The 18,355-nt window shown below is 30.9% G+C and overlaps 1 protein-coding gene and 1 long non-coding RNA gene across 9 annotated transcripts in view; both read left to right on the forward strand.

Moving 5' to 3' along the window:
* GPCPD1 (glycerophosphocholine phosphodiesterase 1) overlaps positions 1–18,355 on the forward strand; it is a 102,256-nt gene that overhangs the window by 12,743 nt on the left and 71,158 nt on the right. For all 8 annotated transcript variants that reach the window (XR_012486094.1, XR_012486093.1, XM_074287918.1 and 5 more), the window contains 4 exons: positions 321–417; positions 9,114–9,198; positions 15,049–15,124; positions 17,172–17,213. Coding sequence is in view for 6 of the 8 variants with exons in the window: in XM_074287918.1 (XP_074144019.1) it covers positions 321–417; positions 9,114–9,198; positions 15,049–15,124; positions 17,172–17,213 (300 nt within the window). In the remaining 2 variants the exon portion in view is untranslated. The remainder of the gene's footprint in view (positions 1–320; positions 418–9,113; positions 9,199–15,048; positions 15,125–17,171; positions 17,214–18,355) is intronic.
* LOC141555213 (uncharacterized) lies at positions 2,880–4,052 on the forward strand. Its single transcript, XR_012486095.1, has 2 exons — positions 2,880–2,978; positions 3,872–4,052. It is a non-coding gene; the product is annotated as an uncharacterized LOC141555213 (long non-coding RNA).

Below are 18,355 nucleotides of genomic sequence, written 5' to 3' on the forward strand. Positions count from 1 at the left end.
TTATACTATATAATAGTTCTATAATAGATTGAAACTAAAGTAATACATTCAAGATCCTACATTTTAGAAGAGCTTATTTAGGAATGCTTTGGGCCACTAGATTATTTTTTGAAAAACATTGTTTTTATACCTTTCTCATTAGATTTTCCTATTCGATGCCCAATACAGTAGATATTTAAGATCAGATTGCCAATCATCTTACTGGTCTGGGCCTGTAAAGAGAGGATTTTATTGACTGAACTTTTTTTCTTTCATAAATTCAAAACTGATATCATGTCTGTCATTTAAACTAAATGGTTATTTATGACATTCTCTTTTAGGAGAAATTTTTGCAATATGTGGAGATTGTGACGCTTTGGGAAACTGGAATCCTCAATATGGTGTGGCTCTTAAACCTGAAGAGAAGCCAAATGAGGGGTAAGTATGAGAGCATTTGATGGTCATATAGTGTTGTCTATTCAGATTTTTAAACTGTTCAAAGCTATGTAATACATTTCTGATAAATTACAGCAACCAACTCAAATTTTTGGAATGTTTTTTCTTGGAGATAACAGATTTTTTTTTTTCTTTTTAACTCATGTAAATTTTTAAAATTAGCTTTTTATTTTTTTAAATACATGCACAGTTAGTTTTCAACATTCATTTTTGCAAAACCTTGTGTTCCAAATTTTTCTTTCTCCCTCCCCCACAGGCTGCAAGCAATCCAGTGTAGGTTAAACATGTGCAATTCTTTGAAACAAATTTTCATATTCGTCATGTTGTTTAAGAAAAATTAGATCACATGAGAAAAAAAAAAACACAAGAAAAGAAAAGAAAAAACAACAATAAAAAGGGAAAAATATTATGCTTTGATCTACATTCAGTCTCCATAGTTCTCTCTCTGGATGCAGATGGCTCTTTTCATCACAAGTCTATTGGAATTGCCTTGAATCATCTTATTGTTGAAAAGAGCCAAGTCCATCACATGTCTTGTTGCTGTGTAAAGTGTTTTCTTGGTTCTACTCACTTTATTAAATATCAGTCATGTAAGTCTTTCCAGGCTTTTCTGAAATCAGCCCAAAGGCAGATTCTTTTAAAGATCTAAATGTTTCTGATGTAATAATATTCTTTGGTCCCCTGATCTTTGTCTGGGGGGCCTGGGTCAGAAAACCCTGAATCTTCTGACAAGTCTTCCATTCCCCTTTTACTTGGCTTTAGGAAACTCCTAAAATAATCCTCTACCTTCAATTCACCTGAGATTACTCTTTAGTTTCAGGTGGGGAATAATCACCATCCATAATTTACCTGGAGTCCCTCAATTCATCCCTAGTCTTCAAGCCACAGAAGGCTAAATAAAATTGAACTCTGTCTCCTAATACATGGTTACTTTCCTAATCCCATGGAGCCCACTGAGAACTGCTCAATGTAAATAACCCTTTTTTGCCAACCTCAACTTGGAGACCAGACTATGAATTCTTTAGCAAAACCTGTGACACTGCCCTGAGGGCCTCCAAACACTGTTAGGTTGTCTTACCCCTCAACATTTCCAAGGATGGGCCTAGTTACTAGTTGTATGCCTATGATCAATAGACAAGTATGAATAGAAAAGATTTATTGTTGGCCTCAAAAAGATGAATTTTTCTGATCATAGTAACTCTAGAAGTTTTTTGTTTGTTTTTGTTTTTAAACCAAATAATAGAAGAATTGACATTTACATCAAGGATATTAATGACCACACCATTTGCATGCCTTTGAAATATGAAGTATATTCTTTGGTGCTAGAATACAGTAACAAAAATGTTATTGAAGTTATGTTTGTTTATCTTGCATAAATTTTTTTTTAGTGTTAGAGAAAATGAATTTTTAGACTATGTTTTTAAAGTTTTTTTTTTTTTCTGGGCAGCTAGCTGGTGCAATGGATCAGTCCTGAAGTCAGGAGGACCTGAGTTCAAATCTGGTTTCAGACATTTAACACTTCCTAGCTGTGTGACCTTGGGCAAGTCTCTTAACCCCAATTGCCTCAGTTAAAAAAAAAAAAGTTTTCTTTTTGCAAATGTTCTAATATTGATACATATATTCTGTCCAATCTTGAACTTCTACCAGATATCTATTCATTCTTCATTTACATAATGTCACTTGGTTTTTAAGAGATAATTACCATTGCATTGCCATTGTGTCTGAGGAACCATTTGATTTGCAGCTGAAACTTTCTGTATGTATTATGTCCCACTTTAGAAAGTGAGCTCGGTCATAGAAGCATTTTTTTCTATTTTGCACCTCTGAACTCTCCCAAGATATATTGGGGTTTACTAGATAGATTTTTCTCTTAAAGCTCAGACCTTACACCAAAATGATCTGATTCTAATTGGCCAAACCCCATTTGGTGATTGTTTGGGTCCTGATTGACTCAGATAGAATGTAAATAGTCATTTCTGCTTTGGCTAGAAACCCTGAAGGTCTTCACCTCCTAGATTCATTTATTTGTTTATTTAGATTTTTTTTTTTTAAATCTGAAAGATTCTTTGCCTCAATTGTTACCTAGACTTTTGCTGAATGGGTGAGGCCTCAGTCAAATTGAGACCTGTTGAATATCTTAGCTTAAAAAAAGGCAAGGTTTCCCATTGCATCCAGGGCCATCTCCAGTTTTTATATCCTGCCACTGGACTCAGATGGCTCTGGAGAGGAAAGTGAGGCAGGTGACCTTGCACAGCTTCCCTCACTTAAGTCCAATTCATTTACATGTCATAGCATCAGCTCTCTGGTGTCATGGTCCTCTTTGAAGTGAAGGACAAACAACAACTAAGAACAATATTTTGCTCATAGTATAGTAATTTTAAGAAATACTTTGTGCATTCATGTGGAAAGTGCACACTATGATTTATGCCTCTCATTATTTTGAAGAACTAGGTAAAAGATACCACAAAAGCTTTTATTCAGCAAGAAAGAATCTACATGTACTGGGCATTGTGCTGGGCCCTGGAGAATGAAGGTATATAAAGGTATATAAATAATAAAAAAACAAAATTGAAACAGTCCTTAAACATAAGGAGCTTACATTCTAATGGAGCAAAGCAGCATGCGCAGCTAAGTAAAGACAAAACATGTACAAAGTAATATAGAGAAAATTAAGTAAAAATCTCAAGAGCTAAAGCATTTGCAAAAGGGATTAGTTCAACAGTAAATAAAAAGTATAATGCATTATAGGGGTAGTAAGGAAGGATGATATTTCTGTTGTCCTTTGAATGGTTAGGATAAGTTCTTAAGAACCAAATTGGTCTGATTGATTTTTATGATTCCTACTTTCTCAGAAGACCAAAATGACATCACTGTGTTAGTCTAGCTTAATTCAATGTGTCCATATGAGTCTGATTAGACCAATATGAGCTTGGAAGGACCATTTGGAATAGATAATCCCTAAGTTTGTGCATCTCACTTTTCTTGAGCTATTGGAATTGTGCTTTGCTCATAGAGCACACAACCTTCTTTGATGTGGGTATGCTGTGCTGGGTAATTCTCTTCTCCCAAGTCATGCAATTTATTCTAGAGTTCTTGAGAGTGTCCTTATATTGCTTCTTCTGGCTTCTTTGTAAGTTCAAAATGCCTAATCTTTTAGGCAAACATACATTCAGCGTTTGAATGAAGTGTCAATCTGTCAAGAATGGAGTTGAATGTTTGATAGTTCACCTTGAGAAAGAATTTAAGTATCTAGTATTTTATCTTGCCAGGTGATCTTCAGAATCTTCCTAAGATAATTCAAATGAAAGTAATTCTACAGCATGGTGCTATAGACTATCCAGGTTTCATAGGTACACTACAATGAAGTCATTGTAGGCTCTCTAGACTTTGGTAGACAGTTTTAACATTTTTCCCTCTCCTGCACATTTCTTTCAAGCTTGTCAAACCCTGAATTTGCTCTGGCAATACCTGCATCGCCTATGCGTATATTGCTGAAAAGTATCCTACCAAGTTAAGTAGCAGAGAATGGATCCATACTTTGTTGTATCTTCGCTTCAGAGACTGTATCCAGTGCACAATCACCTTATGAACAACAACAACAAAAATCATGTACCAACTCTTCTGGCTTTTTTTTTTTTTTTTTTCTTCTTTCAATGAATCTATTAAATACCAGTGTTTGCTATGAAGGTACATAGAAGATTTTTTGGGAGGGTTTAGGTAAATGGAAGATAAGTGTTGATAATGAGAAGGTTATGATATGCTCAAATCTTTCACAGAAGTGATTGATGCTATTGCTGTTTCGGACTCCATTCCTCCCAAGAACTTCCTGCCAAGCCAATAATCTGTGCCTGTTCTTATATTAAAGTCACCCAGAACTATAAGGTTGCTCTCTTTTGGCACATTGATGATGAGGGTCTCTGGAACTTCATAAAGATCCTTATCAGGGTTTGATCTTATCTGGGTTCATTATAGTAAAAGGATATGCACTGACTTAATTTTCATCATTTTTATTATTTATTTCTACTTATTTTTTTAAAATATAGGACTTAAACCCAAAGATTCCACATTTTGGGATAAGAATTCATTATTTGACAAAAACTGCTGGGAAAACTGGAAATTAGTATGGCAGAAACTAGGCATGGACCCACATTTAACACCACATACTAATATAAGATCAAAATGGGTCCAAGATTTAGGCATAAAGAACGTAATCATAAATAAATTGGAGGAATATGGGATGGTTTACCTTTAGGACTTGTGGAAGAGGAAGGAGTTTGTGTCCAAGAGAGAACTAGAGACCATTATTGATCACAAAATAGAAAATTTTGATTACGCCAAATTAAAAAGTTTCTGCACAAACAAAACTAATGCAAACAAGATTAGAAGGGAAGTAACAAATTGGGAAAACATTTTTACAGTGAAAGGTTCTGATAAAGGCCTCATCTCCAAAATATACAGAGAATTGACTTTAATTTATAAGAAATCAAACCATTCTCCAATTGATAAATGGTCAAAGGATATGAATAGACAATTTTCAGATGATGAAATTAAAACTATTTCCACTCATATGAAAGAGTGTTCCAAATCACTATTGATCAGAGAAATGCAAATTAAGACAACTCAGATATCATTGTACACCTGTCAGATTGGCTAAGATGACAGGAACTAATAACAATGAATGTTGGAGGGGCTGTGGGAAAACTGGGACACTGATGCATTGTTGGTGGAGTTTTGAAAGAATCCAACCATTCTGGAGAGCAATCTGGAATTATGCCCAAAAAGTTATCAAAATGTGCATACCCTTTGACCCAGCCGTTCTACTACTGGGCTTATATCCCAAGGAAATACTAAAGAAGGGAAAGGGACCTGTATGTGCCAAAATGTTTGTGACAGCCCTTTTCATAGTGGCTAGAAACTGGAAAATGAATGGATGTCCATCAATTGGAGAATGGTTGGGTAAATTATGGTATATGAATGTTATGGAATATTATTGTTCTGTAAGAAATGACTAACTGGAAGAATACAGAGAGGCTTGGAGAGACTTACATGAAGTGATGCTGAGTGAAATGAGCAGAACCAGAAGATCATTATACACTTCAACAACGTTACTGTATGAGGATGTATTCTGATGGAAGTGGATATCTTCAACATAGAGAAGAGCTAATTCAATTCCAATTGATCAATGATGGACAGAATCAGCTATACCCAGAAAAGGAACACTGGGAAATGAGTGTAAACTGTTTTGTTTTGTTTTGTTTTGTTTTGTTTTGTTTTGTTTTGTTTTGTTTCTCTTCCCGGATTATTTTTACCTTGCAAATACAATCCTTACTTTGCAACAACAACAAAAAAAATACGGTTCTGCACATATATATTGTACCTAGGATATACTATAAGATATTTAATATGTATGGGAATGCCTGCCATCTAGGGGAGGGAGTGGAGGGAAGGAGGGGAAAAACTCGGAATAGAAGGGAGTACAAGGGATAATGTTTTAAAAAAAAAAAAAATTACCTCTGCATATGTACTGTCAAAGAAAATGTTATAATTATAAAAATTAATTAAAAAATATATATAGGACTTAGAGGGCTGCAAAAGTGTTTTGTATGCCCTTTCTAATGCCGTAAGACATTAGATTCCCACAGTTTGTAGAGAATTATGATAGACTTTAGTTAAATAGGCAAGTTCCTTCTGGAACTCAGTCTAATAAAAGAATCCAGAATATACACAAAAGTTAAAAGATGCTACATATACAAATAAGTTTTATACAGACAACCAATTTCCAGACTCATAAAAATAACTGTATTCTGAAGTAAGACTTTTTGGATTGAAAATCCCCATGTTTTATCTAGTCTCTTTAAAACAGGTAAATCTTTTGATTCTTCTCTTTGGAGATGATAAACTATTTTTATAAATAGTAGAAGCCTATGAGGATTTCACAGCTCCACACTTCAATCTATCTCTACTGGTTCTTACTGGTTGGGTGACTGATTAAATTCTTGAAATTTTTAAATAACTGAATAATTGCTACATAGTACTTGGATGTTAAAGAACCTTTCCTCTCTATATGCCCTAATCCTGGGAAATAACTCCTTTGAACTATGTGTTATGTGGTATTATGTTATGGTGGTATATTATGTTATGAGTATTTCTGTGTAATGCTGAAACCATATTGATTCAAAAATTTGAATATAGTGACACTTCTGAAATCATTCTCTCGCACACCTTCTACTTAGTTTTCTGTTGAATTTCAGTAGAACATCGGTAGTATTTCAAACTCTATAGCATTTTGGTTCACATTTCATATAATAGGCATGATCACAAACGCAAATCCTGGTTTAAAAATCAGACACCAAAATTAAGATCTTGATAAAGCTAATCCTGTGATATAATTTATTAATAGATCTGTTCTTTATATAATAATGTTTTATCAAGAATTTATTTTCCCATACTCTGTTCTTCAGAAAGAAATGGATAAGCTAACATTAACATTTTGTTCAAAAAACAACCATCAGAGAATTTCCTTATGATCAGTATATATTAATCCTAGTTTCTTATACTTTCTATTTTAGAGTGAGTAATCTTGAGAAACACTTAACTTTTTTTGAATACTAAGAATGTTATCTTCATTATACTGTTCTATTTAAGCAGGATTATTCAGTAAGATTTCAAACTGTTTAGTGCTTTGAAAAGCTTATTCTAAATCTAATAAAAATTGACATGAAACAGGTCTTCTGTTTCCAGTACGTGACTACAGCCCTCACTGTCTCCCATCAAAGCTGAAATAAATAGATGTTTTCTGTTTAACTTCAGTTTATCCAAAAAGTAAATCCCCTAATATTCTTTGAGCATTCTACGTAATGACTGTTGTAATGTAAATGTTGGCGAAAAGAATTAAGTCTGACTTTGGCAGAGTATCTGAAGCTGGAAGGAGGAAATAGGAAAAATGAGAAGGAATGGAATATAAGGCCATTGTTAACCACCTTAGCAATTGGAGTTGCTGTGTACAATAAATGGAACCAGGTTTCTATCATTATTCCATATCATTTCAGAAAATAGGACACTTATAGACTTTAAATTATTATGCCGAAATCCTTTTTTATGAATAAGCTCTATTTGGAATTCAAATACCCAGCACTTCATTAGTATCACTTAGAATGTTCCAGACAGAAAAGGCACTTAATAATTACTTTCAGCAGTAGTCAAAAGAAATGTCTCCAATTGTGAATATAGAATTAAGATGTGGGTTAGATTTCTTTTACTCAAAGGGGAGTTCTGGTAAAAGAAGGCAAATTTCAAAGCTGGCTAAGTTCTGTAAAATGAATGTAAGCTAAGGAAGTAATATTATTAGGAAGCAAGAGTATTTTAGGTCAAATTCTAATGCCTATTGTAGCATTTTAAATCTTCACCTTTTTGCTTTTGGGAATTTTATTTAGGAAACCATCTCAGATAATAGTAAAACATTGCTAAATATATATTTCTTAAAAGTGTTGTATTGATACTGTACTTGGCAAATAATAGAAGCAATATATTATAAATACCAAATAAGTAGGGTCAATGCTATAACCATGCAGTTCAACAAATTACTTTTAAGTAATATGGGTAAGATACCCAAAATTTAAAAATATAGATATCACATAGACCCTCCTGTCAAGTAGCTTAAAATTACATAAGGATAATAGTGACCCATAGATGAAGAGTGCAGAACTAGGACTGAGAATATCAGAAATTGTACTAAAAATAGGAATTGGACTAGGGATGAGCTAGAGCTTAGAACTACCCAAGAACCTTGAGTAAAAATCAGAACTAGGAGTCTATAGTTTGGAAATATACAAATATCATAGTTCAGAACACTATTAAATTGACACAAAACATTCAGAAATCAGTGTATTGAGTGGCAAGTTAAAGTAGGAAAAGGGGGAAAAGAATAAGCATTTATCCACTTTGTGCAAGCTATGTCCTGTGTACTTTTAATGTATCATTTGATCATTACAACAATCCTGGAAGGGTAGGTGCTACTATTATTACCCCTATTATGCACTTGAAGTAACTGAGGCAGACAGGTGAAGTGATTTGTGTAGAGTTATATAAGCTAGTAAGTGTCTGAGTCTGAATTTGAATTCAGTTCTTCTTGACTCCAGGTCCAGTGTTCCATCTATCTACTACGTCATTGTAGAAATAGATGATTAATTGGTCAGCTAGATATTTGAGAACTAAGATACCAGAAAGTGGGTTAATGTTCTCATAGAATAACTCCTACTCACACCTAAACAACCCCAGATTAAAAAAATCCTTTATGTGGAGGAGACTTTACTTCTAAGGGTTGATCATAAACCACTTAGATGATTTTTTTATTTTACACAGAGCAAACCTGAGATTTAACTGTCCTAGAACTTGCAAGTAGAAGAAGAGAATTGATTGTATTTGACTGCTAAGTTTGTAGGTATTTGTCGGCATATTGTCTGAGTTGGAGTTATAAAAATACAAAAATAATGCCAATAAAGATATAAAACAACCTACATGATATAGCTTGTCAACTTTTTTGTTATTTGAAACATGTTTTGACTAAAACTTAAAACTTTTTAAACCAGCCCCAGTTTTCAAAGAAATTTTTATTAAATTTTGAAATATGTCAAGAATCTTACACATTTGTTTTTTTTCTCCTCAAACTTTATCCACAGTATTCTATGGAGAACAACAGTTGCACTCAGTAAAGGAGTCCCAGTTCAGTATCGTTACTTTAAAGGATACTTTGTAGAACCAAAGGTATGTACTTTTTAATCTAATTTCCAGTTCTATAATAATTTTCTTAATTTCTTCCCAAAAATTACTAATATAATTTATGGAAAAAATGAACTAGAAACCCATTTGTAAAAATTTTTTTTAAACTGAACAAGAAACCATCTGTAAGAATTTCTGTGATCAAAAGTAATTTCTGTCATGGTGCTAAAATGTTAAAACAAATAGCCTTTGGTGCATGGACAATTAGTCTACAGTGGAATTGAGGTAATTTGTAAGTATGTGTGCTAAAATTGTTCTTTATCGTGAACTTGTATGCATTTGAAATTAAGATGGCATTTTTATAAATGTGATTTTTTTTTTTTTTAAATGAAAAGGTGACCATAAAATAGCCATTAGTCTCAAAGAGTATGCTTTTCTTCTTAGTTGCAGTAATATTATGGGATTATCTATGGAAGTTTGTAGTTTTAGATAGCTTTTTTTTTTTTTTTTTTTTTTTTTAAATAGCAACTGTTACCTGTCGACTGCATAGGATTGCATTTCAAATACTTAAATAGGTAGTATTTTGCAATTAGCTAAATTAGATTGATTTCTCTAAAATTCTTAGTATAATAGCACTGATAATTAAGGCCACAGCCTATTTCAAAGATCATAAAAAGATGTTAAAAGCTCCCTGAACCCAATAATTTGTAATGATATGAGATTTCAGTAATTTTCTCTTCTTTGTGGTAGAAAGAATTTAGCTACTTTCTTTTTCAAAAAAGAGTTTCATACAGTTCATTGAATTGAAGGGTTTTTTTCTTTAAAAATAATGGGACTGCATATGATTGGCCTAGTGTTCAGGCAAGAGAAGTGAAAATAAATTTAGCATAGGAAAGATGGAATGACAGAAAAATGATACATTTTCTTCCCTTCAGAAAGTTTTTAAAAATTACTTCTGAAGTAAATCAAGCAATCACTCTTGCTTCATTCTTTTAGTCACCAGTATAAAATTGACAAACCTATCCCAGTTGTTTGTTGTACCTGTTACTTTCATTATTCTAAGAATATATAGTAAATATTCAGTATCTGAATTTGAATAATAATTATTGTTAGAACTGAATATTGGCTTACCTTGACAGTAGTCTTATTTTTTATTTTTCTTTAGAATGGCATCTAAGTCTCTTTAATTATAGGGGTAATGTCAAGAAAATTATTTGAAGTTTGAAGTAAAAATTATTATATGTGTACATCATATCAGATGCTACATTACTGTTGTGAGTTCACATTACTGACAGCCATTATGCTGTTTTAAATTCATATGACTGTTAAGACCAACCAGATTTGTACTTGAGAAATCCAGTTTTGATTAAAAAGAAGAAATCTCTGCTTTTTTTTTTTTTTTTTTTTTTTTTTTTTGGCTAAGAGCTTTCTAAAAAGTAGGACTGTTGTCAACACAGTTCGAATTAAGCCCATCTATAATCTTTTCTTTTAAAATGTAAAGAACAGTTCCACAATGCCTTTTTCAAAAGAATTGGCTATACATTTGCTTATAGTAAAAACAAGAGCAACAAAAATTTTTCCCCCCTTGTAATACTTGCAAAAGTTTACAGTATATGTTGGTTAGTGTGTTTCTTTAAGTAGGTACTCTGTATCGTGTATACATGTACCGTGTGATGCAGAGGCTGCCATGGTAAGTATGTTTTTCATGGAATAGAATAAATAGCTACTTAATATCCCATACATATATGGATAAAGTGTTTTCCCCCTCACATATCAGTTTAAATGATACCCTCTTCCTCTTATGCCACAATTTGTAGCCATTTTAAGGGAGAGAGATTTTTGGTTAGAAACAGTCTGAAATTATTTCAATACTGTGGTTGAATAGTAGTGTGATGAGGCACTTGATCACTTGAAAAATAAAGTGAAAGGAAGCTAAATAGGAATCAGAGCATCAGCATTCTTTGCTGTTTTTCAGGGTAGTCTTTCAAGAAATAAATTCATAGGGGTAAATCACATTTCACACTTTATATTTACTCTGGTATATCTGGCTTTTTAGCATGGGTATTTTACATTTTAGAAGTTAAGGGGCATGGAATGTGATTTTTCCTTTCACTTTTCATAATAGAATTTATTTACTTTTAGTAATTTTAAAAAGCTGTTAGAAATGAGTTTGAGCCATAGCTTATAGTAATTGTAAAGCTGACATGGTCATCTCCAATATGCAAAAAGTGTAGGATTAATGACTTAACAAGAACAAAACTCAAGAAGCCAGTAATAATTATTAACGTGGAATAGGTAATTGTTTGATAACATGTCATATCCCTTCAGATTGTTTTTATTTGAGGAAATGTATTCTTAATCTATTTCATAGTCATATTTTTAATAATTTTATTTAGAAACTAAAAATCTCAAAATGAAAAAGTTTGGTTTTTTTTTTTTTTTTTAAATGAGTCATGTTCACTATCTTAGGTGGCCTTTTTTTTAAATCATCTGTTAAAATTTTTTCAATAGCTAATTTATGCATATTTGATTTGGCCCATAATAAAATTTCTCATATCAGTTTGCAGGTGTTCTCAGTATAATTGTGAAAAAGAAGTTTTGAGAAGAAATTGTCCAAATGTCATGACAGTTTATATCAAATAACAATAGTAAAAATCTCCAGAGAAAAGCCCATCGTTCAATTTGATAGTTAAAAAAAAGTACAGTGTCTTAATACTGCCTATAGGAGAAGTTTATTTTCTGTCCTTGAAAAACTGCAATTCGGACATTAAATATCATCTTTGGATTGAACCTGCTCATTTTTTTCCTATCTTAAAGTTAATTTGCATGATTATTTAAGAACATTTAGTAATTCTACTTTTATTCGATTAAAAAATACTGTTCAAATACAGTTTATATTGTTTTGGGCTGGTATTGGTACTCTTTTTTTTTTTTTAGAAAAGCTTTCTCAATTTTTATACAAAAAGAAAATATTTCTCTGAGATTAGACAGGTTATCTTTAACATATTGCAAGCTATCTTAAAGTTTAGTGATGTTATTGTTATATTGACTTTCCAAGGTTTATTTTTGCTGCTTTTTTGAAATATGGGTTACAGATTTACAACTGTTCACAATAAGAGCTTATACAAATATCATGTAGGACTGCCAGATATATTGAATGTTTCAAACTTGAGCCATGTTCTAATGTTAGACTTTGTTAGCATATCTTTTAGAGATTTTGGAGATTTGGAGAGATGGAAAAGTTTGTAAGAAATTTTCTCCAATTCACACTCTGGATTTACATGTAAATAGATGGTTGTCTAGTGTCACATTTTATGTAGTAAAACTTCAGTACAATGTAATACATGTAGTAAATTTGAAGTGAAAGTTTTTATGTCCCTTATAAATGTTTTTTAACTAGTAAATATTTATCTTTTGTATTTCATAAATGTTTGGATTTATTATTATGCAAATTTGTGAATATCTAGATTTATTTGAAGTGGATTTCATTGCAAAGCTTTAACAATTTTATTAAATTTTTAAATATATAGGTCCTCTGATTTGAAGAGTAAAAAGATCGAATTGCTTTTTTATTTTTGGAGTTATCAATTCTTTCAGGACTCCTAATTACCACTTTCTTGCTTTTGGCAATGTATTTCACTAGCTAAATTTTAAAGTTTACCTTAGCTGTAATAATAATAATTCCCTCTCCCTCCAAAAAAAAGGCTAAATTCTTGTTAGTGATCATACTTTTCCATCATTGAAGATCATTATGACTTTTGTAAGGTGGAAAAATTGTATCAAAAGAGGAGAAAGCATTAGCAAAAGTTAATAAAAACATCTTCATACAGTTATAAAACTTAAGTGAAATTTTCCTTATTTTGGTAAAGGCAGTTTTTTTCTATGAAATTTCCAATTTTTGGTTATTTTGCCTTTTATAAAGCCAGGTAAATAGACAAAATAAGCATGCCTTTCAGCAGCCTTGAAATTTGAAGTAAATTTCAGCCTTCAAGAATAATTTGAATGTTGGCTTTTCAAAACAATTGGCAATGTTTTGGAGGAAAAAACATTTTAAAAAGTCTTTATCATCAGAATTTGGGCATTTCTTATCAGCCTATCAATTTAAGTGATATTTTTAAGAGCAGTCAGAAATGCACATAGTTGATTGTTTTTCTATATCACTGCCATTTTTGACATTTTGTTGGTAGTTTTAATTAATAAAATGTAAGAGAATACTTGAAAATTTAGATATCAGTATGTTTTATTTTGACCTGTTTTATGTTGGTAAACTCAACAGGATCTTTGAAGTAATATGAAAGCCCAATTTAGCAACAAACATTAAGTTCCTGCTATGATGATAGTGTTGTTTTAGGAGCTAAAAATACAAAATAGGGTTCCTCTTCTTAATGAACTTAGTATGTTGATGAGATAAAATGTATATTTCATAAGTTTTAGGTCAATTGTAGGTTTTAGAACTTGAAGGAACTATATAAATCACCCAGTCCAATTTCCTTACTTTACAAAGAAACAGAAGTCCTGAGCGGAGAAATGTCTCATCCATGATACATAACAGGTAGTAACTGTCATAGCAAATATTTGAATGCAAGTCTTCTAACTGCTTTGAGCAGTTCTTTGCATTGTAACCATAACATTTCTCCTTAATTAGATTTCTTATCATTTGACTGGCAATTAACAATATTTAATGTCATGTTCCCTCTGATTTGTATTAGAAAATTCAGGTATTTTAGTAGATTTGATTTTTTAAAAATGAGTGCAACTGTTAAGGGACAGGCATTTCAAAAGACATATTTTGTATCTGACGTGATGCTAAGATATTGGTAATAAAAAGACAAAATAGTAACTATCCTTTTGATCTTAAGAAGGTATTTTGTTGAGAGGAAAAAATAGACAAAATAGTATATACAAAATATATAAATTAGCTGGGTAACTATTGTAGTAAGGGTATATATAGTCATTTAATTCTTTAATCAACATTAATCTCTAAGTAATTGGCAACATCTATGATGTAGGTTTAGAGTTAGGTTTTTTTTTTTTTTTTTTTTTTTTTTTTTTCCGAAAAGAGTAGCAGTAGTTTCATTGTTACTGTTTTTTTAAAGAGTCTTTTAAAATGTACAAATTGCTGCAAAAAATAGGAAGCATCTATAAACTACATATAGTTTAGGAAGGGGACAACTTATTTTTGTCGAGTATATTTTCCACAAATTTTCTTGTTATTATTAAAAATGTTCATACCCAATAGTTGAGGGGTTGGGTTCATCTTAAAATAGATATATTAAATAAATTAATAAAAAATTTCATCCATTTGAATCTTGAAATAAATTTAGCTTATGCACTAAAAAATATTCATAGTAAAACTAAGGAAATCACAATTCATTCCTACTTATTTGTCACAAATTCTGCTTTTCATTACCAAATAATGGAGTTATATTCCTTAATTCAGTATGTCCTCTTGTTTCTTTTTTAATATGTGTAAAGATAAGTAAGTTTGGTGATTTTTTTTTTTTCCCCCTCCAAAATGTTTTTGTAGTTAATGGAATAAAATAGAACATACTAATAATATTATAGAAAGTAGCATTCTAAAATTTGTAGCTGGAATGCAAAGTGTATTTGATGTTTATTTGACATGTACATAGGATGTATTTTTAAATAATATGTTGACTATGCTTAATGTAGTTTCCTTTACTACTTCCACCTTTACTTCCTTTTAGCAACTAGGTTATTTTGTTACCTGGTGGATTTCTACTTGTTGGCTTAGAGCATAGTAAAGGAGATGAATCTCTTGGTTTCATATTCATATTCATAGTTTAATACTTTTCCCCACAAACATCTAGTGGAGTCATGGGTAGAAAACAAGATATGAGAAATTATTGCAGACGTTTAACTTTTAAATTGCAGACTATCGGAGGTCCATGTCAAGTCATAGTTCACAAGTGGGAGACTCATCTACAACCACGATCAATAACCCCTTTAGGTATGGGCATTAACTGCATCTGTTTGAGGCATATGCATAAAGTTACTAATAATGCTGCACAATGGCTTAGTGAAATTTGACAAGTTTTATTAGCAAGTTGAGAACTTAATGCATTACCAGTTCTACAAATTTCACTTAGCACATCATGGAGCTTACTCTCAAAAATAAATAATTCTTAATTTGCCTCAGCTTTTTAGTTAACACTGTGGAAAAAAATGCTTTTTTAGTTATATTCCTATTTTTTAGTGGATTTCATTTATTATAAAATATACATTGAATGAATCTCAATTGGAGCCATAAATTTTTTTTTTTCTGAACTAATTTCCTTGTTTTTGAGACTGAGTATCCATGGCTTTATTATGTTACTTTAATTAGTTCAGGCTTTTAAAAATGAAATTTAAAGAAAAACATGATCTAAGCAATAAGACTTATCTTGGTAACTTTACTTTTTAGCTATATATTCCAAAGGATTATAAAAATTTAATTAGTGATGATTATTTTTTGCCTGATATTAAAATTCAGCTTGTTTGAATAAATTGAAACCACACTTCTTGGATACATATTCCCCAATTTAGAATATTTTTTAAAAGAAGCATCATTGCTGAATGTATTGGACTTTGAGATGATTATCTTTTGGTGTCATTAAGTTCTTTTGAAACTTAAGACATTTATACTTTTAAAAATATATACTAACTTTATATGACACAGTCTCATATTTTTCACATATTTTAAATTATCTGCCTCTCTTTACCTCGAGTTGCCTGATTGCTAGGGAAGTTATATCTTTGTGGGCATTAGAATTTAAGGGCCTGCTACTTTAGCTTTGGAAGCAATGAATATTTCTGCTTGGCATAGTAGAGCTAACATTTCTGTTATTTTTGGTTTATCATTTTCCATCCTCTTTATTGGATTTTCTTATAGTAATAATGTACATAGTAAATCCTGTATTGAGGGTGGAAAATATTAACATACATATTAAATAAACTTTTAAGCAAGAGTTCAAATACTGACATGTTGTGTTTCAGAACAGTCAAATGTTAAGTGGAAATTCATTTTTAGTCATGTTTAAAGATGTTTAACTTAAATTTTAGCAAATTATACCATTAAATTTGAGATCCTTATGAAATGATCTAGAAATCATTCTGGAAAAAGTACATTTGATTTTTAATTCTATATTTTCTAAACATAACATGCACATTTTTATAGATTAAAAAACATTCTGCAGTTGGGGGTAGAGAGTAAGCACTTAAAAAAGAACTAGTTGATGGTGTCTATCATAGTGTAATAGGAAATTACTTATTTTTCTCAGAAGTTGGAAGTTTGCAATCTTTTTTACTTAATCATTATTTCTGGCAGGAAAGGGGCTATTCAAGGACAAATTTTGGGTTTTTTATTAGATGCACTTTTTCTCACAGTTCTATTGAATATACAGGTAAGTTTGTACTATCTGTAGGATTTTTTTTTTTTTTTAACTCTGGTTGGTTATTAGAGAATAGTCAAAGTTTCAGTGGAAAATGGAATTTTAGTCAGGATCTATGTCATAAGTACAAGCATTTTAATTGTGCCAAATCTTTGATCTAGAAAAATCCATAGTTTGATTTGCTCCTCCTTTACAATAAAAAAAACAAAAATCAAAACACACTTTGGTTGTGCATATTGATGTTTAAAAGCCAATCTAAAAGAAGCAATATAATGCAAGGAACATTTTCTATTCAGCATAATTTTCATTATCTCTGAAAGCAAGAAGTGTTGGATTCAATGACTCAAGTTCCTTTTAGCTCAAAATCTCTGATTCTCTAATAGCATGAGGTTAGAATTACTATTTATTATGGTGGGGAAATACCACATATATTCCCTTTTTCTGTTTTGGTAATTTCTTATGCTACCATGGGAAAATGGGATAACTTAATGTCAAGAGAAAAAAAAATCTTACTGAAGGCATCAATAAAGTCTTTAAAAATAGAATAGTTATCATAGTTATTCCTTTTGCATAAATTGTAACTTTTAATTTTATTTATCTACTTTTTTTTTTCCCCTTTACTTTTAGAGGGCGAAAGCACTATTGATGATGGACAGTTTGGAATCCACAGTAAGTGAGACTTATATTTAGTATGTTCCTAAATTTTGTAAAGTAAAAAAAAAAAAAAAAAAATTAATTATATAAAATGGTTTAAATGATGCATTTGCTTTTTTTTTTTTTTTTTTTTTTACTATTTTGGAAATATTAAATAAATTTCAGTAAGCATTGATTCCACTATGACAGCAGAAAACGTTATTCTGCATACTAACCTTGCTTTTAAAAAAAGCTACTTAATCTTGGTGCTTGTGTAACTTCTTGGTTTCAAGAAGTTAATAGAAAATTTAAATTATTGCATTTTACTTTAGTATATATTTTATGATAATCCTAGTTTTATTTATTTATTTAATTGATTTTTTTTTTTTCCCCCAGTTACTTTGGAACAAAAATATTTTTTTACATTTTAAAAAAATTTTTGAGTTCTAGGTTCTCTCCCCTATCCACACCTATAATTAAGAAACCACTTGTAAAGTTTGTAAAACGTTTTCATAAAAGTCATACTATGGGGGGAAAAGCACAGATCTTCAATCCTAATGAAAATAAAAACCTTCAAGAAAAATTAAATTAAGAAAGAAAGAACTTTGATCTGTATTCAGATATAATTAGTTCCTTCTCTGGGAATAGATAGGATTTTTCATCATAAGTCCTTCAGAATAGTCAGGAATGACTATACTACTGTGGAATAATAAATGAGTAATTGAATTTTTCCCTTTAATTGGCAAATAAACAAGATGCTTTTTATTTTAGACATTGTTGCATATTTTTGCTAAGATATCTTATTCAGGTTTCTATTTTGGTTGCTGAATAACAATTATAATACCTTATTGTGAATATAAATGCTGTAGGATATTGCATTGAATGAATACAGACTTTAGGTTATCGCTTAGAAGTAGTATTTAAAAAAAAATTTTTCATTTTAGCTTGTTTTTGTTTTTAACACCCAGGATAATATCTGAAGATTTAAGTTAATTGAGGTTTTCCTTCAGCTGTGTGTGTGTATTGTACATGTACTTACGTATTTATATGCATATATATGTCGGGACTATATAGCATTTGATTGGTTAACATTTGAAAGAAATAAAAATTTAGTTTTTTCCCTATGTTGAAAAGAAACTGTTTTATATCAGAATTTTGGTCTAAAATATTTGAATGAT

The sequence above is a fragment of the Sminthopsis crassicaudata genome, chromosome 2 (genome assembly GCF_048593235.1).
Source record: "Sminthopsis crassicaudata isolate SCR6 chromosome 2, ASM4859323v1, whole genome shotgun sequence".
Classification (NCBI taxonomy): domain Eukaryota; kingdom Metazoa; phylum Chordata; class Mammalia; order Dasyuromorphia; family Dasyuridae; genus Sminthopsis; species Sminthopsis crassicaudata.